The sequence below is a fragment of the Oenanthe melanoleuca genome, chromosome 10 (assembly GCF_029582105.1).
Source record: "Oenanthe melanoleuca isolate GR-GAL-2019-014 chromosome 10, OMel1.0, whole genome shotgun sequence".
NCBI classification, from domain to species: Eukaryota; Metazoa; Chordata; class Aves; order Passeriformes; family Muscicapidae; genus Oenanthe; species Oenanthe melanoleuca.
The window spans coordinates 7363570-7387143 of NC_079344.1; the positions used below are offsets into that span (position 1 = coordinate 7363570).

At 38.9% G+C, this 23574-nt stretch overlaps 1 protein-coding gene across 2 annotated transcripts in view; it reads right to left on the reverse strand.

The window, feature by feature from the left end:
* The window catches only part of FBN1 (fibrillin 1), a 144492-nt gene that overhangs the window by 66968 nt on the left and 53950 nt on the right, over positions 1-23574 (reverse strand). For both annotated transcript variants that reach the window (XM_056499865.1, XM_056499866.1), the window contains exons 8-15: positions 22898-23023; positions 18364-18489; positions 14699-14857; positions 11685-11843; positions 10231-10371; positions 9339-9458; positions 5947-6072; positions 3719-3841 (exon numbers count right to left, since the gene is read on the reverse strand). In XM_056499865.1, the coding sequence (XP_056355840.1) occupies positions 3719-3841; positions 5947-6072; positions 9339-9458; positions 10231-10371; positions 11685-11843; positions 14699-14857; positions 18364-18489; positions 22898-23023 (1080 nt within the window). The remainder of the gene's footprint in view (positions 1-3718; positions 3842-5946; positions 6073-9338; positions 9459-10230; positions 10372-11684; positions 11844-14698; positions 14858-18363; positions 18490-22897; positions 23024-23574) is intronic.

Consider the following 23574-nt stretch of genomic DNA (forward strand, 5'->3'; position numbering starts at 1 on the left):
AGATCACTTATTGCAACAAACCAAGCCTTTTTATGCTCTAAAGTTCACCAAAACAGGCAGGCACTGGCTGCCTGCCACTGCAGTGTGGATGTTCACGTGTCCTTTTACCAACCAGCTCTCTGACCATGCAGTGTCCACGCGTCTCATCAACCAATCACTGCCTCACACAAGGCGACCACATGCCACCCATGCAACGTTCTCTGGTTATGAAAAAACCAACAACTACCTAAGACAACTATGCTACTGACAAGGAGACCCACAGGATAGGAAAACAAAAAGACAACGTCCAATGTCTCCAGGAAGAGAGGTGCTTTTTCAGCATTTGGAAATAAATGGTGACTCCAAAGTTCCAAAGCCCAGGGGCCATGCTATTTAGGCAGGAGGGAGTCCATTGGCTGGAAATGCTTTGAAATTACTGAATGTCTTTCTGGAAGCGTGGAGCAGGGAACAACTGAAAAAAGTCAACAGAAACACAACAATGTGATGGTGAGTGCAGTGAGACAAGGCAGGCTGCCTCTGCAAGCTTTCAGTCACAGCCATGTCCCTGGCAGCCCTACCCTGCTCCTGCTTTGGCCACGAGGGCTGGATGGGGATTGGGTCATTCTTCCTCTCTCTGGGCTTTGTCTCAGAGGCAGTTGATGCTTGTCCAGATGAGCAGGTGACCACTTTGGACCTGCTGGTGATAGAACATGTGTACCTTCTCCCCTAGGTTAGTAAATTAGCTGGGCCTTGCCATTTCACACCCAATTGTGGATCCCTAAAAAAACTTTTGGAAATTGGTTCTGCAGCACAAATCTTCAGAGCAATATTGCTGTGCTAGGGATCAAAATTGATGATCTGCATTCAAAAAATTTAGTGCAAATATTGTACTATCTAAATATTCTTGAGAAGCCACATTCCCCTTTTTATTTTGGATGCCACTGGCCTTCTTGGCCACCAGGGCATACTGCTGGCTCATGTTCAGTCAGCTGATCTTCCTGCCACCTATTTGGTTTACTGCAAATTTCCATCCACAATCCTCTTGCTGTGCAACAACTGCCCTCACCACACAGCCCAATCTGTCAACAAAAAAAATCATGTGCACTAAAAATAAGGCTACAGCACACAAGAGTTTGTTGGTGTTAACGCAAGCAAACAACACCTCAGCAACAGCTTGTCTGAAGGTAAAGAGAAAAAAAATCTGTGTCACGAAATCTGCCAACACTGCACAAAAAGCATCTAAATTCTGCCAAGAGACAGTGGCCTGGCACACAGACAAGCACAAACTACAACTCCTGTCCATGATACCCAAAAGAGACATTATCAATTAGAAACTAAATTATTTTATCTGGACAACAAATGCACTGAACAAGCTCTCTGACCACGTGGCATCCACGCGTCTCGCCAACCAATCACTGCCTCACACACGAGGCAACCACAGGCCAGCCATACAATGTGTTCTCTGATTATATGACCTGATTTTTACCTTGCTATTAGCTGAAAATTTCCCAGAATGCTTTCTTGTTGCTCACCAGAAGTGAACAGGATTTCTTAACTCACACAGAGTTTTAGCTTGTGTAAGATTCTAATGCATGCACTTGACAAACAAATTAGGGATATGCAGTGTCAACAATGAGTGTTTCAAAAACTTGCGGTTCTGTAGGACACAAGTTATTTGCTTTACACGTTTGGCATGTACAGATAGGACTCAATAAGGACAAACATCAAAATATACAGGAGAAGACATTATTAAAGATCAAACTCTCAAAAATTCAGTAACAAGACTAGAGAGAGCTGTGCTCCTCTAACTACTGAAGACCTGAGCATTGTTTCATGATACTTTGGGCAAATGGAAGAAAGACAAACATGAAGGGGTTAAAAACTGTAATTTGGGTGTCCAGGTTTCAAAATGTGATTTGATTTTGACCCAATAACAACTCTAACATGTAATAAATGCTTGCATGCTCATTCATAAAGAGCAAGGCTTACTTTAAGTGGCGAAAAGCAGCGGGAGTAATCCTTCTTTTTACTATAAGTTTTGTTCCAACTTTCAGTAGGAATCAGTTGAGTTCCCCACACTTTTGGATAATTGTCAAATATCCCTCCTTTAATGCAGAGAAGTAACATTTCTCTAGGGCCAGAAACATCTTTTTGACTGTATCCATACTCCTAGCCAGGAGGCACATAACAGAGGCTGAACATCATTGTGTTTTAAGGAATCAGGTAGAGGGTTACCATCTTCTTCGATGGCATTTCAGGGCACAGACTGTTGTAATTAAAAAAAAAATAAATACCAAAAGATATTCAAGGCTAAAATAAAGAGAAGCATTTGGGCTCAGCTGAGCTTGCATCCATAAGTCACATCCCTGTTAATGACACAGAGAGCAGCCAATAGTCTCTGGGAACACAACTGGCTGATGTGCCATGACCTGATGGGCATTGAAGTCTCACTGACATCTTACACACAGACCAGCTGGAAAACAAACTTTGGCAAAGCACACACATCCCACATGGAAAACAGGTAAGAATTTAAATAAATGCCATTGCTCTAAGTGTGTGAAGGCTGCAGCCAACATGGCCAGCAGCTGTTAGGCTAAGGAGACGTGTGGTAATGCACAATAGTTCATTTGAGAAATTAAAGAACATCTCAACCAAAGAAACACTTTCACAAAGCCAGAATGGGATCATCTCTTTAGAGTTACCTGATTCCCTCACTTGAAGGCTGGGTAGCACTGTCCTGCATACATAGTGCAAGAGGTATCAAATTCAAGAGAAGTTTTAGATGTTCTACATGATTTAGTGTCCCAGTTTTGGTCTAAAGTCTGTTTTAGACTGGTACAGTGTTCAATAAGCAAAAGAATCCAAATTAATTCACCTTTCATGCCACTAACTCTCATAACCAAATTATTCAAACATTTACTTTTGCTATTGGTCCACAAGATGAGACATTTTTAAAATTTTGCCGAAGTGTAATGAAGTACTTCATCTGCCTTGATTCAAAGAGTTAAAAGATTTTGAATTTTTCAAAAGAAAAGCCGTAAGTAACTTGGCCCACCACTTGTTTATTCTTTATTTTGACTTCTGCTTTGTGCCTCTAAAACCTGTTAAACCATGAAGATTTATATAGACAAATTTTCCATTTCCTGATGGGACAGAAGAAAACTCCAATGACATAACTAGCAATCAGGAAGCTGCAGTGTCTCTCACAGGGGCTATTGCTGAGCTAGAACAGCAAATGGAAAAGACAATCTTGCTGTGGTGCTCATGTCTGCATCTTGGTCACACCAAGTGCTGGGCACTCCCCAGAGATGCTGTATTGACTAGGAGCACCAGACAGGAATGGGAGAAAAGCCCAAAAAAAGGCAACAAGCCAGGATGTTTTGGTGGCCAAAGGCAGAATACTTGCAAAGGCCATACACAAAATGCGAGATATACTGAAACTAATCTGCAGAAGACCCCATAGGCAAAAAACCCCCAGAGTTTAACCAGGTCAGATCATGCAGTCCTTGTTCAAAGAGTATTTCCCAGTGGCTGTTTGGAGTGGTTGCTCAACAATGTGGAGAAGATTGTCTTGCACAATGACAAATAATTCCAGCTGATTAAAAAAGGGTATCTGCTGAGAACTCTGCCCAGCACCTCTTGTTCCCAAGAATCACTGTAAGAAAATAAAGTTATTCTTGAAGCTGCCCAGAGAGACAGGACTCACAAGTTTTGAGAACCCATAATTTATTGTGCCTACCTGTGCAATAACGTCCATCAGATGCTAACTGGAACCCTGGTTTACAAATGCATTTAAAACTGCCATCTTCATTGATGCACATCCCATTGAGGCAAATGTTCCTGATGCTGCATTCATCCATATCTGAAAATACACGACAGACATAATGCTCATAATGTTTAACGTAAGAACTCTTACTGGTTATATCCAAAAGACAAACCTTAATTTTTTTCTTAGTTGTCAGAGCTATAATGATAATCAGAAACATATACTGTCCTGTCCTAGAGGATGTGTCAAAGCAGTGGCTCCATTTTTCATAATGAATCATTAACATAAAAAGGAATGAATCCAAAAAAGCAAAGAGAACAAAAAACAGATAAGAAATTGGACAGGTTAAGAACTTCCAGTTGGTAAAAGCCATCAAAAAGTGAGAAATTATGTCATTAAAGAGGGTTTGCAATCTTAATCTAAATAGGACTAGGTTAGAAGCAGCCTCCTGTTTGGAATATAAATACAATTTTGTTACTAAGAAGACCTGAAGGGAGAGGAGTGAACATTTGGGTTTGGAGTGAAAACTTTTGTAACCTCCACTGGACAAGTCTAAGATTTACAGTATGGACGAATTCCCAGCACTGTGCTCAATCATGAATTCTGTGGACACTGCCATCCTCAACTTGCACTTAAAATAAAACCTGCCCCTTTCCTGCATTCAGCATGATAGGCCATAAAGAAGGGTACTTACTAATTATAGCTTCATAAACGCATTATTCATCCTCTGACCTAATGGGATATCATGGAGGATTCAAATAGGAAAAGGTGGAGGTCTCAGACACTTTTATTCTAAACCCTGCACAGTTACTCACAAAACAGGAAAGGAAAAAAAAAAAAAAGGCAAGTACAGAAAATTCTGTGCTTGATTTGAGTAAGCTTTTATATCCTCTCAGTCTTTACTTCATCCTGGTGCTGATGGAATCAGTTTCGGATGTTATATCCAAAAAAATCAGGAGTATTTACCAGTTTCATCTAAAGAACTACACACTGATACATTAAGGTATGGCACAATGCCATGGTCTTTACTGATTAGTGTGTATGCATACAACTCAATGCATTACAATGCCAGAGATGAAACTGTTTCATAAGTGGATGCAACAGACATTCTGGCAGCACATGCAATGGAATTAAAAATGTTTTACCAGACTGCCGATGTCCTGGTTTTTATTACTATTAGCACATGGTATTTGGTGGGAAAGGAAGAAATCAGAATAGAGAGTTTTTTCCTGAATAGTCTAATTTCCAAATATATTTAGTCAATGTACTTCCATAATAAGATATTTTAAAAGCAGTTTATGGTGCTAAACTGTATATAAAAAAGAGTCAGGAAAACATAGAGTCTTAAAATGTCTGTCTCTACCAAGGATTAACAGAATCACTACTAGCACATAAAATCACTGGATCATAATGACATTACAGTATATTCAGAATCGTGCTATTTTCCTTAATATTGCAGCTGTCTTGGACAGAAATTACACTTCTAGACATAGTGTGTTTTCTTTTTACTTACAGGCTAAGTCAGACAAAAATAATTTATGATTTAAAAAAAAAAATCGTGTATCTATCCCAACCAGGAATTTTGGCATTAAGTCTTTGAGCTGAATCACTGAGATAATATTCTGCCAAAAATGTTTCTAAGAACAGTGCTTGAAATTCTTTTAACATATGAATAGATCATTGGGAACCCTCCCAAGGACCTTGGGAAGCATGATAAAGAACATTCTTCTTTTTTCCCCTTTACTAAAGGTCTGGGAGGTAGGAAAACATCAATTATGTTTACAAATTTTTGTTAAAACAATTTTTATAGGTCAGACCAGCCTGCATCTACATAAACCACATTGCTAGTCACCCGGTAAGATCCCATAAAGCATGCTGTTAAACACACAGTAAAATCAGGCAGCATGTGACCTGTGCTATGTTTTAAAATGTACCCCTCCCATCAAAGAAATTGCATTTTGTGATAGTTGGTATGTGGTGCTTCTCCTGCTGGACAGACACCCCGTTGAGGATTGCCAAGTCAAGGCTCCACAACTGGCTGCAAAAGACATTTTACTTGCCCTCCCAGATGCAGCAAAAGGTATTTGGATATTTGACTCCTTGTTCCTTCCCCCCACAAGGGGTCCTTTTCTTTTTCATTGATGTGAATAACCACTTGCAACTGTAATTACTGATATGGAATAACTTCAGAAAAGTCTTACCTTCACAGTTTTTCCCATCAACTGCCACTTGAAAGCCAGCATTACACACACAGTGAAAACTGCCATCTGTATTTATGCATCGTCCATTATTACAGATACGACCATTCTGTAAGCATTCATCGATGTCTGAAAGTCAACCAGAAAGAAAAATAACATTTTGGGGGGTTCTTTTTTATACTCAAGAGGAATTTTTCCCATTTACCCTTTCCTTAGGTTTTTAAACCTACATGGAAACTATATTCACCTGAAAAATTATTTGTTTTGATTTCTATAACTGAATGTTATGAGGGTGGAAAATGTTTGCCAGCTTGAAATTTCAAGTTGCTGTGAAAGAATTTCAGTGAACATACTCTGCAGCTTTCTCAAACAAGAATCACAATTTTGGGGGTTTCTTTTAATTTTTGTTCATCATTAAAATATTTTTACAGAACTTTAACTTAACAATGCCTAACTGCTTAAGGAAAGATGGGGAAAAGCTTGTCTTTTGCTGCTACTTTGTAATATAACAGGAAAGTTCAAGACTTTCCCACCTCAGAAGGATTTCTCCTGCGTACTTTGTATTTGAAACATCAGATTCTCATTCCCCTCTCTCTGCAGGAGGTGCTTGGCAAGTGCTTCGGAGGACCTGAAGAGTGATATCACACGAGGCTGGCAGCTCTCCCTCTCCTCCAAAGGAGGGGAGAGGAGATGCTGAGACAGACTGTCTAGACATTTTTTAGATTGCTCAGTACTCTCCATCAAGGCCTGGACCATCTCCCAGAGATTCCTGCACACAGGGGACTCTGCTCACAGAGATCACAACCAGCCTATACAGACCCATCATGCACCCAGGCTTCCCAGCACAGGGTATCCCCTCAAATGACACTCTGGGGGAGCTATTATGAACCATGCCTTACTAGCAGCATGACAGTTCTGTGAAGAGTCTAAGACATCCCTGAAAATCACTGTTTTGCAAGCAAGCAACCAGGCCAGCAGGGGCACAAACTGCTCAGTGACCACTCCCTGCAGCAGCAGCTTGCAGCCCTCCACCAGAAGTGTACAGGCTTGATAAACCTCATTGATAAACAAGCATCACCAAGCAACAATGCATAAATGTGAGTTTCCTCTCTGCTCAGTGTCTTTTCACCCCACTTTTCTGGCCCTTGATTGCACCCATGTCTGGCTTCAGCCACTCCACCAGCTTTCTTCCTTAGGACAAGCAGAAACGGCACAGCATCTCAAGGCCTTTTAATTTTTAGAACTCATTAGATTTTGTATTTTTATGCCCCTGATACCATTTAAATATGTCAAAAATTAATACTGAATCTCATTGTTCTTTACATACACACAGCTAATCAGAGTCCCACCACTGACATATTTTGACCTTTCAGATGAAGTAACATCACCATTTTTTTCTCCTCAGAGAAACTTGCAAAAAAATTAAAGCCCCGTCTCTCAATGAAATACCCAAAATTGCTGTCATCTCCCTGAAAGACCTGACCTCCTCTCATCAGAAATGTTGAGCAGATTATAGTAAGCATGTAGCTATTAAAGCACATAATCATAGCTAATCATCATGAAACTTCACGTTTTCATATCCTCACTTCCATTTCATATCCTCTCTTCTGCAATTGAGAAGCATTTTTTGCTCAGATCATTAATCACAATGTGACTTTATTCACCTATGTCTCTAAGATATTAATTTTTAGCCAAGCTCATACTAGAACTATAAGGGATCCTAAGAATGGATGAAACAGTAGCTTGCAACTCAAACTGCAATGTTTAGTCACCAATCAGAGCCATCATGCAGAAAAAACCCTCTACTGGAACCTCAGAGCAAGGAATAAACATCTGGTCATTATGGAGACTTTGTTTTTCAAGAGCAGATGTAAGGAATACATTTCCAAAAGCACATCACCATAGACACATTTGTGCGTGCAAAAAAATAAAATCTCAACATCCAAAGTAGTCATGCAAAGTAATTCTACAGCAAATGCTGATTTTGGCAGGTACCAGTGCTATATGACCTTTTGCCAAAAGCATCCCACTAGCCTTTTTCTTTTCCCTACACTGGTCCTAAAAATTCCTTTAGAAAACCAAGATTCTGCACATCGCAGCATTTTCTGCTCTGGCTGTCAAGCAAGCACAGCTCCCATAGACTGCAAAGGAACTGCTAAGTGACCACACTTAAATGCCATTAAGCTACTGGGTTTCTGACAACCATGTGTTTGTGTAATGAATCAGTCAAATTAAAAGCGTGTGACAAAAATGACTCATGAGTAAATTCATCACGGCTGAGACTCCCCTTCAGCACTCCCTCACCACCAGTCAGCTGAACTATGAAGATGCTTCCGCAACACGGCTGCTTGGCAGCAATTAGGTCAAATACTCCCCAGAAACATGCAGCAGTGGAGCTGGCTCTGCAAGTCCTCCTGGACTGGAGAGCAAGCTGCTGTACCACAACTACCTTTCTGATTCACAAAAGGAAGGAAAGAAATGCACACTAATACAGGTAAATTTCTTCTGGCTTTTTAGACATTTTCTGCTTCAGACTGAGTGCGTGCTCTGCACCCTGTAGTCAGTGCAGGAAGCAAAATATGAAGACAAGCTGTGACTGAGCATTCAAACATCCTGTTTCATTTCGATGCTTCATTTCTTATGGAATATCAAAGCATTTATTCTTCTGCCAGAAATCTCTCATTATGCTTTAATTATAAAGGACTGCATCCATCCACCTTTACAGCTCAATCTCTACCCCAATTTGGGAGAGACAAAAGCCTGACAGAGGGGTTGAGGAGTTATGTGGTCCCTCTCCCATAGGAAGACAGGATGAAGACCATCAGGACTACAATTGAGTCAGATCTTCAAAATAACTATAATGAGGACTCTGAGGCTTCCCCAACTAGACTTTCCCAGTGCTCCACTCACTATTTTTTCATATCTAAGTTTTCACTGCTGTAATTTATGTTTACTTCTTTCTCTGGTAGTGAGCAGAGACAACACATGGGTGGGGTAACTTATGTTTACCCACTGGAAGTTTTATCTTTCCCCCAACTTCCTCAGTCTTCTATACATAAAGGATTTCTCCAAAGAAGGGATGTTTAATTGTCCTTGAGACCTTCATGCAGCAAAAGAAAACAATGTTTTAATCTTTAAAAAAAACAACAAAAAAACCCCCAAAAAATATGTCTCTTCTATTTCAAAGCCATAAATAGTGCCAAGTTCCATTCAGCACAAGACAAAATGCCTTTTTTCATAACCTAGTCTGTGAACAGACACCTCCAGCAGGTCAGTTATTTTTACAATTCTTTTTTTTTTAACTCTCATATTTGACCCATCTGCTAAATTTTGCTTGAAAACTATTTTCCCTCCTGATATGTAGACAATAGCAGATGTGGCTGCATGTCCATTACCTCGGCACTCCGTTCTAGTCGCTGTGCTCTGATACCCAACACGACACTGGCAGATGTAGGATCCTTGGGTGTTCACACAGTCTCCTCCAACGCATGGATTCCTTTCACATTCATCAATATCTGTGAAACACAGACAATACAATTTTATTGCCACACTGGCTGAAAGTAATTTTTGCCTGCAGGGGTATTTTATCATTTTGTACTTGGAGAAATAGTGCCCTTCAATCTGCAAGAAAAGGAGACATCATTGAGCTCCACCCCCCCTCCAAAAAAAAGAACCCACGTTTTAAGGTAAACAGGAGCTGGGAAAAATTAATTTTCAGTAAGATATTGCACGTCTGAGAGGCAGAAGCCTTAATCCCACATCTCCACATTCCCAGCTCCACTGAAGATTTTGACAGAACCAAAGTCTTGCCTCTAAGAGGCAGTTTATTTCGCTTCTATCATTGAGCTGAGTTCCAAACTTACAGGTCTCAAGAGCCCAGCAAGACACTACTCATGAGCTTAAAGAGGACTTGCAAATCTTACAAAGCCTAAGTTTATGGGTTTTTTAACAATAAGTCATTACATACTCAAAAAGCTGGTAGCCTTTTAAAGAGATCATTTTCAATAACTAATAAACACATTATAGTCATGGGTTAGTAAAATAAGAAATCCTTGCTTCTGTATAATTTTGTTACAAGATTTGTTAAATACTGTTTTAAACGCAAAAATTGTTGTAAAAATAAGTTTGCCATTGAAATCAATGAGTTATTCAAAGTATCTTTACTGGGTTTTTTTTGGAGGCGGGGCTCTTCTATTTAAGAACTCGGTTATTACATTGTGTGGAGAAGAATGTTTTTTTCTCTAAAATGAAATTCCCCTCTGTGATTTATAGCAGAAGACCACATACCAAGGCATTCCTCTCTACCATGCAGCTGGAATCCTTTGTTGCACTCGCAGCGGTAGCTCCCAGGAGTGGGAATACAACGTCCATTGCGGCAGAGATGTGGGAATGTTCGGCAGTAGTCAGTTAAGTTCACCGGCAAGATCGCTGAAATAACAACAGTTGGGAAATTATTTTAATAGTTCATCATAACAGCTTCTGATAATCTACAACTTGAGCAGGATTTTCCATTAAAAATCAACATTTACCTTCCATTGTACTGTGAATTACATAGTGAAATGGGAGAGAGAAAATGGCACTTTGACTCCTAGAGATTTGTTTGAAAACAGCTAACAACCACAGAAATTTTCACTGAGGCAAGTCTGGTTGTGTTTTTATCTTCTGTCCTGCCAAAGAGGACCGTGTCTGCTCATACCTAGAGGTAAAGTGGGTCTGTGGCACTAAAAGGACTCTATTAAAAGCCTGAAGTAGTAAAGAGCTGGCAAACTGGGTCATTATTTTCACTTTCCCAGATAGCAGTGAGGAGGGCAGGGATAACCCTGGGAATATGCCTATACTGTCTCTGGCAGGCAGGCGTGAGCTGGCTCTGTCCCTGCTACCAGCTGACCAGAAGCTGTGCAGCTACGTCAGTGCAGTGTCAGCCTGAGTTAAAATACTTTACCTCTTAGGCTTATTAGCTCAGCTTGGTGCTGAACCAAGACTAAATAGTTTCAGCTGGTGCCAGTGCAAGCAGAGACTGCTTGCATCTGCACAGAGCATGGGCAAAATCAGCTCATGTTTACTTGCGAAAGAGTATGTGGCTATCCCAAATTATTTCAGGTGGGACTTGCCTACTCCAGACTACATGGGCATGAGCAAAGATAGAAAAAGGACTATATCATATTGGTATGTTGCTCTACATTGGTAGTCTGCTCTGGCTTCCTTCTTACTTTAGGGAAAACTAACTCATCCATGTGTATCATTAAAATAGTTCTTTCTGTGCACTGGATCAGTCTCAGTGTCCAACAGAGTAGTACTTCGATCAGTACATTTCCTACCTGGGCAAGTGCGAGTGAGGAAAACAACCTGAAAGAAGCTGCTTTCTCACAGACAAGCTCTTTAATGTAAATATCTTTCACAGCTTATTCAAAGAGCTATTCATACTCAGCAATGCTGACATGCAGCAAAGCTCACAACAGCCTTAAAATAACAGTAATGTAACTACTACAATACATGAACCACAGTACAGACAATGAGAATGCAGTTTTTGAAACCTATCCTAACAGGGAAAACACTATTAATGAGATAGGTATCTTGCCCTAAGGTACATGGTAGGCAGGCTCTGATTAAAAGGATATATAGAGCCTCCATGTCCACATAAAGACACCAACAGCTGAAGGGAGCACACTGCTCTGAGAAATGGGTTTTTACAGAAGCTAAATACACATGGTGCAAGGAGATATTATTTCTTTCTCTCTTACGATGAATTGGTGGAGCCCGAGATGGATAGATGATTTCTGGATGTGGAGGAGGGTAAACATCAGGAATGAGTGGTGGAGGGATGACGTCAGGACGGGCCGGAGGAAGGTCAGGTCTTGCTGGCAGAATAGCAGCTACTGTGCACAATTTACGATACTCGTCTGAAACATGAAAACATGAATGCTGGTTTAGACTCTTGCAGCCTGTTCCATTTAATCCAACTCCCCCTCTTTTTGCAGTGTTTCAGATTAGCAATAACAAACCTTAAATAATCTTGAAAATGTGAGCCTATGTTTTCTTCACAGCAACAAGGTTTGCTCTCTGAATTGAGTCATTAAATCACAGAATCTCAACACTACTTGTCAGAAGACTGACAAGTAAAAAGGTAACAGAATTGACATTCTGGACATGAAATTGAACAGTGAGGCAGGGACCTGATCCTAATCTACTTAGTCTTCTTTCAAGCAAAAATCTATGGTGAACTCAGTGTGAAGTTTACCTAAAGAAGGACTTCTGGATTTGATCCCAAGTTAATTTAATAGAAAGTTTGCCACAGAGTTAGAAAAATACTGAACAGGGAAAAAAGCCCAGTTTCAACTGGGTTTCTTAAAAGTTAACCTCCTAAAACAAAGAAATACAAATATAAGCAATGAGGCAAAACCAATTAGAGAATGAATAAACAAACACTATTTCCCTGTGAAAATTAAGTTTGCCAATAAAAGCAGAAACAAATAAGGTGCAGTCTAAGCAGTGTAGCCAAAGAGAAACCAAGTCAGATCCACACAAATTCATCCTCTTCCAGATGATGGGACAACTATTTATTTTGCCGTAAGCACAGTCTATGCTGAGTGTGTTGCATTCTCCTATTGTTTATCTCTGTTAGTGGCATCTGCCCTACTGCCCCACTTTTCCTCTCGCCCATAACTCTTTTGTCTTCAGGAAGTGCGGGTTTGGAACTTCCGATCCAAAAAATGCACACAGAGTATCACAATTAAAGACCAAATTCCAGCTGACCTAATTCATGTTCACAATTTGTGTGCACACAAGAATTATTTGTGTAGCCAATACCTTTAAACTTCAAAATTTAAAGTCTGTGGGACAACAGGGAAGAGGAATTGAATAACAGGAAAAAAAATCTAGATTAATGAATTCCTGAAACAATAAGAAAAATGAGAACAGAAAAATAAAGTCAATGCTGGGAGAACTAAGCTGGATATTTCAGCCTTCAACACTTTCATCATATCTGCCTCCACCTGTAAAACACATTAGAAGCTGTTTCTGAATCACAGAGGATTTGTTAAACAAACATCATAGCCTAAAGTTCTCCTTTTCCTGATTATGAGGTTTACATTTAATTGGTGCTGTTGGGTGATCAGTTTGTTTCATGTGCCACTGTATTTTCCTCTATTGTTCCTTTCAGTCTTTAAATAGTGTCAATGGTAAACCCTGTCATTCCACATAAACAATTCCCACCATGTTATAAAGAAATACAGTGCAAGCCTTTTTTATTGCAACTTTAATTTCCATGTGTAATTTCTAGGAATTCCGTAGCTACTACTTTGCAGTAGCAACTGGGTCCACTGCCCACATTTAAAATGCAACTAACATTATGCAGCTAGTTCTCCCCTTTATATTGCAGTAAATTTCCATTTCAGAGTTAAAGATGCTTTGGGCCACTGACAGCTCTAAATTCCTTGTCTTGATTTCTTGGGATACACTAAGTAAGGAATATCTGAACTTGTTTAAATGACAGCAATACCTTAAATGCATGTAAAGCTTTTCAAAGAATTTTAAAGCACTTTTTAAAAGGGTAATTTATAGTCTCAATTTATATCTCAGGTCAGAAGCAAAACCAAAAAAGAAATGGCATGTAACCATGATCTGGAAGACCTTGCATAGATTTATGAGTCAGGAAGTCCTGGGTTCTAGCTCCTTCTCCATGACGTTTCAGTCTGCAGCTTTGGCCAAATTACTTTACTTTTCCACCCAGTTTATTCACCAGTTAGATATAAATAATTAGAAAGTATTTGAATAAAGCAAGAACTTTGTTAAGACTGAAAAACTTCTCCTTGTCTTCCTATTTCACATGGTTATCAATAGAGTGCACTATGTTTTTAGCATTATTCTAGCCACTTTTGGACTTTTAACATGTTTAAATATTTTTAGTAAGACAGTGACAGAAACAGGAAGTCTTCCAACAGTTCTGATTGTAGATTTCTGCTCCAGTATTATGCAGTTTTACTCAAAGGATTAAAAACAAGAATAAGAAAAACTCCCATATATGATCTCTGACAATTTCTTCAGTTACATTGCTATAGTGTTACAATCCCATTCCTCCATAAACTCTGCACCTCCCTTAAGCTCCTCCCATAAATTCTTAAATTTCTTGTATTCTTTTCTAAAGTATATTATTAGGTCTCCAGTCCTAAATAATCTTAAAATCATCTTCCCTCCACTCCCTCATACTTAGGTTAACATCTTCTCCCAATTCAAGTGATACATTATCTGAGGATCTCAATACACAAAGAGGCAATAAAGAAGAGCACATTTTGGTAGCAGAGAGAAATCATCTTTTGTGTCAAATTTCAGGAATGTATAGCACCTCAGAAAGCTTGTCATGAGGAAGGAAATCCCAGTTTCCCAATGAGAATGAAAATGCAGAGGGAATAGGGATGTTTTAGAAGGGTCTAGAGGAAGTAATTTGATCTTGAAGAGGATGTTGAAAACAAATCTGAAGCAGGTAAGGTCAGAATAACTTGGCCACAAAACACTAATTAGCAACAAATAATTCTTTCTTTCTGCTTGCCCTCCTGGGGATCCTGAGGATGAGGTCGCTTCCACAGGAGGCTTTGCTTGAACAGGGAAGATGAACTAAACAATCTGTCAAGGTGCCCTTTAGCCTCAACCATTCTGTGTAGCTCTTTCATGAAAACATTACAGCTAAAAACACACAAAAAAAGAAACCACTGTAATCCAGTGTTCCAGCATGCTGATGAGAGCTCAGGTGAGTTCATACCGGTGGATCTGATGGGACACATCTCTGGAGCAGTGGCAGGAGCAGAAGCCCAGCAGCGGCCGCTGTCACAGCAGCACTGCATCTTGGACAGAGGCTGTGGCAGCTGATTGCCACAGCGCCCGTTGCTCAGCGTGGAGAAGCAGAATCCAGGGCGCACGTCTGCCAAGAGAAGGAAATGGATGGGTGACAATCAGTTCAATGAGGAATGCGGCTCTCACAAAAGGGAAAGGTCCCATTTTTCTGGAGTGATTTGCATTATCAATGACATAGCCCTTGGAAAATTACAAGAATCAGAAAAACAAAAAATCTACACAATATTTGAGCTGCTTTGGACTCCAGTGTAACCTGTGGGAAAGCTGCAGTGAAATATGGAGCAGCAATGCATTAACAGAGGCAAAAATGCAGTAAAAACATTTATTCAGTATATAACAACATATGCTTCCATGGCTCTAAAGAAAAATAGTAGTGTCATCTCAATCAAAGATAGTACCAGATCAATTAAGTCTTGATTTGACAATGAAGCACTAAATTCACAGCAGTGCAGCTCACAAAGCATTAGTTCATTTTTCATGAGTCATGGCTTCCCCAGCTGAAGCATGTAGTTATTTGACAAGATACAAGCTTGCAGGCAAGAAAGAGCGACACAGTTTTAACTGGTGCAATCACATTGTTTACGGAGATCCGTTGGCTTCCTGTCTGAAAAGGGTGAGCATGTGTTGTACAAAGAATGTCCTGTACCCAGATTTTGTATACTCAGCTCTGTGCAATGTTGTTAGAAATAGCTCAGCTAGAGAAGGAAAAGAAAATGTAGATGGGATTAAAAAAAAATAATAAAAAATAATCTTGTGATACCATCTGAATCTTTGAGGAATTGTTTCACAATATATCACATCATGTCAAACTCAATATAAGCTGTAATGTGATTTGACGCTGCATGATAAACCAGACCATGTTTGTTTCTAAAATATACAAATACTTGCTGTCAAAATGTAGTAGAAAAAGTTGCAGATCTAGCCTTACAACAGCAGACATCATTCTCTAAAGAAAATACTACCACTAATACTATCATATGAAGGAAATCTGAAATGGAGAACAAAGTATCAATTTTCAGTTCTACTACTGGTTCTCCATTTTCTCCTGGTGCCCAATTAAACTCCTATACATATTTACTTCTTCATCTACCCTCTTAAAAATCAAATAGAACTTCTCAGAGTTGAAACTGTTGTCCAGTATACTCCTGGTGAGATATTCAGTTGCTTGGTGTGATGGTGGGGTGGATGGGAAGAAGGAAGTAATTTAACAGGCCTGATCCTCATCTTTTGTAATCCATCCTTCTCCATTTTGGTCAGTACCAAGTTTTGAATTATTTAAGAGCAGTAATGGAAAGTGGAAAAGGAATCTACATGGGATCTGTGCAATTACACAATGTGCCATGAAGAGATAAGCACACAGCAAACAGCTTTATCTACCTACAGATATAGGAGTGCATCCAAAATCACATAATTTTCAGAAAAAAAACCCCTCTAAGTTTATGAGAAAAATACCAAATCTTTCCATATTCCTAATCAAAAGTTATTATTTTTACTTTTTTCCTCCCCTTTCCTTTTCTGTTCCAAATGGTAAAAACACACAAACCAGGACAAGAACAGAAGGAAATAACTTTTATCTGTTTCAGTTTTAAGTATTTATTGTTTTTACTAAAAATTATAGTCTTCTGAAAAGGCAAAAAATCACCATGAGAATAAATTTCAATAAAAACATGTCTCTCAAAAAGAAAAAAAATTAAAAGAGACCATCAAAAGGAAACACAGACGAAACAAATTTATGTCAGTTGGAAGTACAGGCTAGCAACTTTCTCCACTGCACTCTTCATGCACTTGGGATGAAAGGCCCTGCTCTTGTTTCTGCTCTTCAGCTCTAGGAGATAATATCTTTGCTTTGTCCACTCTTATTTTTAAGGTTTGTAATAATGGAGCTCCTGGTGCATCCTTTGGATATTTAGCCCCAGTGCTGCTGAGTTTGAGTCCCCTGAGGGATACATTTCTCTGAAGTATTTCCTCCTCTCCAACAGAATAGACACGTCCCGCTAACACTTTCGACTTAAGACAGGCATGTTGTAATTAAATCAAGATTACATGTTTTGCCCAACTCTAAGACAGATCTGGGCTCTGTCCCTGTCAATATGGCAAGTATGAGTCTGAATATTAGAGAAGAATCCAAAATATCTGCAGACATTGCAATTGATAGTGCTTCCTATTTAGCATATTTTGCCTTGAACACAAAGCCAAAATTTCAATGATGGCTCATAGTCTAGAATATTATGTCTCATACCTTGTCATCATTTAAAACTCCAATTCTTTAGCTGATTTACTTCAGCTTACAAATACAGGGAGTCAAAATGCTGAGAAACTTCATTTCACACATGGGTGTTGGGCAGTGTGACTGAATGGTGGCTATAAAAAGTAAAAAGCAAATGCAAGTTGTGCATCTCCAGAAAATTTTTGTTATGGAAAGGTAAATCTTGCTCACATAATAAATATTAAGTACAGGCAGCAATCAATGATTTAATGATCCACAGCAGTTTAGAAGCTATTAATCTGAAGGAATAAAAGCGATTCCCATTGGCATTTTAAGTGTACAGTATGAATCAAATCTACAGAAAAGCTATTCTTGATGATGGAAGAAGAGCAGTTTATTTCTTAAAACCTTCAGAAATTGAATGGCACCATTCAAAATTAATCATAACATCCTAACCCAAACTATTTCCAGATCTCTTGGGAACATTACTATTTGGTACTGATCTCTGTGAAGTTTGAGATGTATTTCAATTTTTTTTCCAAAATTATTTCCTACCAAAGGTACTAAATGCAGAATGTTGTCCTGGTTCCTAGTGCTGGCACTGTGTAAGAGCCTCTAAATAAATATGCTAAAACTGAGGAAATAAACCTTTCATTTTATTTTTGCCCAAAATTCAGCACTGGCACTGAAAAAATGAATTACTGCACAAAATGAGAAAAAAAATTTAATTAACTACTAGACCTGCCTCAGAGCACCTGTATGCTTCCCAGAAGCATTAACTGCTCACACTGCTCTTTCAGGGCTTTGGCACTGCAGTGGCAGTTGTTTCATTCACAAAGTCCTTTGGTTCCCAGTCCAGCCTTTTGAAGATAGGTTCTGCTCTACCACAGTGAAAGCCTGAGAAAACAGCTCTGCCAAATCATCACCATAAAAGCACATAAAAATGTCCAATACTCAGTTTATCATATTACTTCCTTTAATGACAAAGACCTGCATTAGGGTAATAACAGTCGGAACGCAAATTTGCTTTTCTAAATGAGTGCTGAATATAAAACAGACTAAATTAAAGACAAACATGAGAGCAACAATACCAAGGAAATATTTAAACAAGTTCTAAGGCAACAAGTATGACAGAAAAACTGCCATAGAAAAATAGAAGAGAAGGTCTCAAGGAAGAGGCAAAGAAGAAATATCCTGCAAATGGAAAACTCATTTCAGAATACATACACAGGCACGTGATGTAGTTACATATAAGAGAAGGATTTCAAGTTCACAAACTGAAAGACTTTTCTGACACAGTTACCCATTTTAGATATTCCTTAATTTTATAACACTTACTGTTATATTGTTCACAGGATTCTACTCACCTATGCATTTTAAGCCATCAGGAGCTGTATAAAATCCTGGAGGACACTTGCAAAAGTAACTGCTAACTGTGTTTGAACACTCTCCTCCTTCACAAATCCCAGGAATGGTGCTACATTCATCGATATCTTTAAGACAAAAAGAGATGCAGGGACAGGTTATCTAAATTAGTTTTGGCACAAGAAAAGGTATTTTATAACTAATAGTAATGATCAAATTCAGGGCATAATCAGTAGTTTGGAATTAGCATCTTTCATTAGGCATCTTATAAAGAGAAATAAAACAGAACCTAAAAAAATATTGTACCTGCAAATTGAAAATACAGTATATGTAAGTTGCAAAAGTTATACTGCTTAATAATGATGGATGAAAATCTTAAAACCGCAGAGATTTACTAACTGTAAGAAAACTGCAATTCATCCAGACTGAATTTGGCATCCTAAAATTAAAAAAACTGTGTTGGGACTGGAGCGCAAACTGTGTAATGACGTCAGTGATCAGGAGTTTCACCATTATCTCCAGCAGCACAGCATCTCCTGGTACCTCAATACAGACTCACAGGGACATGCACCACCCACTGAATTGCCTGTCCTTATTGCACTCGGGTTTGTCTTGGAAATCCCCCACACAAAAGCACTGAGCAGTTAGGTATTGTTCAACTAATGCAATCTGACAGGATTACAACTCAGACCAGGATGACTGCAGGCAACAAAAATTACCTTCCCTGACTTTCTCCACTAAATCAGTGTTCTGAAGTTTCAACAGATTTCTAGAGTGTAATCAAAACATCTACTGGAGAAAACAAGCAATGCCCATAATTCCCCCTACATTCTGTCAGTGATTTTCAAATAAAGTTTTCATATAATCATTGTCTTCACTAACAAATCTCTATCCATATGCTAAATCATCATCATAAATACAATGTAGAAAAATTTTCAAAGTCTGCAGGAAAAAAAACCAAACAAATTCTTACAACTCATCATGGATGCATAAAGGGAACTTGAAGGGTTTCTTCCACAGCTAGTTTATATAATCTACAGCTATGTGAATAACTACCTATGTCAGCCTCAAGTGTCCCTTAATTACCACCAGAAGCCTGCCTGTGATGTGTAGTTACTTTCCCCTTGGTTTCCAGCGACTGTCTTAACAATGCAGCTGTATCTAATTAGCATTGTCCTCATCTCCTAGGAACTTCTAATTCTGCTGAGTTTAAAAACAGCTCACTCTTTTCCAAGGTACCTACAAGAGCAATCAGCCAAACAGAGAAGAAAGAGAGGTTATTCTCTGGACTGATCAATGACATCTGCTTGTCACAGCCATCTGCAATCACCCAGTTGCTCACTCAGTGTCTCTCCTGACAGGGAGCATCCAGCTAGAAATAATGGCATCACAGGACTCTACCCAACCTCTTCTCCAGAGATCTAGGAGAAGACAGACACATGACTGCAATAATGATTTCACCAGCCACAAAAATTTCTGAGATGAAATACTGCAACACCACCCAACACACTAAGGCAAGGAGTGAATAATACTGTAGTCATTAAAAAGGACTGGAAGAGTTTAAATGTAACGCCTAAATTGGAATTTGGCCCCAACAGATGGGGGAACACCCAAAGTCCCACAAGACCATTAATGAGCACTTTAGCAAGTAGAAATTATATAGGTTCTACTTCTTCTGTAAAGACAGTAATATAAAAACTAACAACTCCTGGTCTCCTAGGCAAAGTGTGGGATGCTCTAAAATTTTTGTGGCCCCTTGCTTTTGCAGGAAAATAGTAGAGGAATTGGGATGGCACATAGATAACCTAAGTTTGCAGGCTCAGCCATCCTAAGTGGAGCGGGGCCCTGGGTCCCCTGTGTACACATTCTTCCCCAGCATCTTGCTAGTTGTCCTGATGTGGGTCACATTCCTCGCTTGGGTGTGTGAGAGGGGTGTGACTTCTTGTTCACTGCTACTTCGAGGGTGTTGCCAAAGCCTCAAGCCCGAGTGCCCTGGGAGCACTGCTAAGAGACTTCTGGCTTCTACTCCAAGATTATACACCACAGGAGTCCCACAAGTCTCAGTGACAAAAAATGTGGAAATTGAATTTTGGTCAGAATAAAGCCCTTAATTAACAGAGAAAAATGCAATCGTAAATGGATCAGATTCAAGCATTTTCTGACTCAAATTCACCAATGTTTATCTTAAAGTCAGTGTTGCCACTGTTTATATAGATTCCGACCTTTTTAAAAGCAAAATCATCATTCTTTATTTTAGGGTTGAGCCTAACCCAAACAGTATTTCACTATTTATATTAGTGTTGACATCCATATAAGCAACACTGTCATTGTTAAGTATTCGAGTTTTACAAAGGTAAGTATACTGTACTCGCAGACTTAAATGTCACTCCAGGAAAAATTACTCCCCCAGTCACCACAAAAAATAGAATTTACCTCAGCATTAGTGAAAATGGAAAAGAAATGGTTATATCAAGCAGTGAAAAAATGTAGCAGTTAAAATACAAATTTCCACCAGCTAACAAAGAGAACCTATGCCAAGCTCCCTCATTTTCCTTATCTACCTGTCCTCGACAATTGCTATTGTGATCTTACTTTAATCTTCCTTTAATGGAGATCCCCTGAAAAAACAGTACTGGTAATTCAGTGGTTGAATTAAATCAGTGACCAAAGGCATGCTACAACTGCTAGAAGTCCTGCGTGCTAAATAGGAAGCAAAACCAAGCAAACAATCAGATGTTATTCATTAGGCATAAAAATTAACTAGAGTTAATTACTGCAAACCAAACAACTAGTCTTATATTGTCTTATAAAATTCAAAAGATAAATTAGAAAGAACAGGATGGATAGGCTGTTGTTGTATGATCATGCTCTTAAATGTTGCGTTTCTACCTTATTTCATGCCACTCTTATAAAGGTGGTACTTTTCATTCTTTTAATTGTATTAACACCTACACAGCTTTAACTAAAATTGCTTGGTACACACAATATGAAGATGTACTGAAAGTAACTCTGTGCCTGCAGAGGTTCAAAAATCAATAGCCATGAATTTGAAGAAGGAAAAATTCATCTCATCTTTACAGCAGGTGATGATCACTGCAAAGAGATTTCACAAATAGGGCAGGAAATTTGTGGCAGAATTTGGAAACACTGCAACCTACACTAGGTTCTTGAGTCCAGTTCCTTAACTGCTAGCAAGTGCAGGCTCTGAGGGTAGTGGTTGTTTGGGGTTCTTTGTTCTTTGGTTGTTGGTTGGGATTTGTTTTTAAAATGATTCAGCAACTGAAAAATACCATCAAAATATTTATGAGATGTAGCCTACAGATCTCAGCTTTTCATGTACTAATACTTAACAAGGCACATGTTCAGTCTCTCCTATTCACCACATTCTTGGTACTTCATCCACAGAAGGAAACACTTGCAATGTTGTTCTATTCTAAATGTAGGTTACATTCTGCCAAAATCATTGGCAGGCAATATGTAAACCATGCTGTGTACAAGCTCTTCTGAAATTGCTCTCCCTAACCTGCAAATAAATTATAAAGTTTTGCCTAAACAGCAATTTTTCTTTTGAAAGAGTAATTAGTAATTCTTCTAAAATGACTCAAAAGTTTTGAGTGCTTCTTAAAGGGTGCTTGATGCAAGAAAGGATGGTGAATGCACACCCTTCTCTCACAAGTACTTTTATTTACTGACAGCTGGTATTCCAAAATTACTAGCCACTTATGAAACTTGTCCACTCAAGTTAATTTCAGTCTAATGACAGAAAGTAGAATCAGTTGCAGGAGTTTAAACATTATCTGGACTTCAGAGTAAATACAAATCAATAAGATGCAATTAACACAGTTCAGTACTATGTTTCTAATATACTCAAAATTCTCTTAAAGGAATGGAGACATCTATGCTTATTATATTAGAAATGAAAAAAATACTATCCAATCACAGTAAAAAATAGCACAATTCCATAATCACACACTGCAAATTTCCACACTAATATCTAGCACCTGCTGTACCCCCAAGTTAGGATGACTAACTACTAGAGAAGACAAAATGTTTGTCCTTCTGTAACATATGCAACCGTAAGGCTGAGTTCAGAGCACAATGCAGCAGTCTTCACACAGCAGTGTCAAACTCCCACTTATGTTAAATACAGTTCACCTGAGTAGGTACCAATGTGTTGAACCTTCCAGTCATGTACACTTTTTGGTCAAAAGATCCACAAAGAAACATGTGCCTCAAGCATTTATAAAGCAACATATCACTTAGAAAGTATTTTTAATGTTTTCACATTTAATGTTAGATGTACCTTCAAATCTGAAATGCTACATGAATAAAATGGTTATAAAAGTTGCAGGGCCAATATTTAACATTCCCTGGTTGGGAGAAAGCACCCCTATTTGCATTTGTTGTGAATACTGCTACTTGCACACTCAAGGCAAAAGAGACAGTAAGTTTGCTACAAACTTTTAAACCAAGTTGGTCCCTCAAAAATAGACTCTCAGCCTTCTACTTTCAGAAGAAAGTTCTAGAAGTTCTTACCATCACATTTTTGTGTTACTTCATTAAACTTGTGTCCAGCTGGGCATTTGCACTCAAAAGATCCAACAGTATTAATGCAATTTCCCCCTTGACAGATCCCAGGGATGGCTTGGCATTCATCCACATCTATGATATAAAAAAGGAAAACACACCCACTTTTATTTCATTTCTCAAGAGCAGCCATAATAATTTGTCTACACAGAAATTAAATATGCCTAAATCCATTCTTCACCCATCACAATATTATGATACTTGCTTGGGAAGACAGACACTAATTTTGTAGTTACTCTATGCAAAGTATGATTAAGTACAGTACTCTAAATATTTTCTGCAAGAAATCACATGGTTATTATTGTTACAGACATTAAATATCCAACTGCTATTGCTTTGTTTTTCCAAAACATCTGGGGAATGGTGTGCAGAAAACACAGGCTGCCAGAACTCAAGTTTCTTTGAAGTGTCTAAAGTTGGTTACCCAAAATCACTTGCCCCCTCAAAAATGTTGGCAACTGCATACAGTGCTCAGGCCACCAGCACAGAGGAGCAGTTGCAGGATGCAGGGATGGGGCCTCACAGAGAGGCACAGCAACTGAAGAGTAATTTCTGATGGAAATTATTAACCTGACACTCCAGCAAGATCAGCACCAATGACATTAGAGTGTGGTTAGGATTAGACT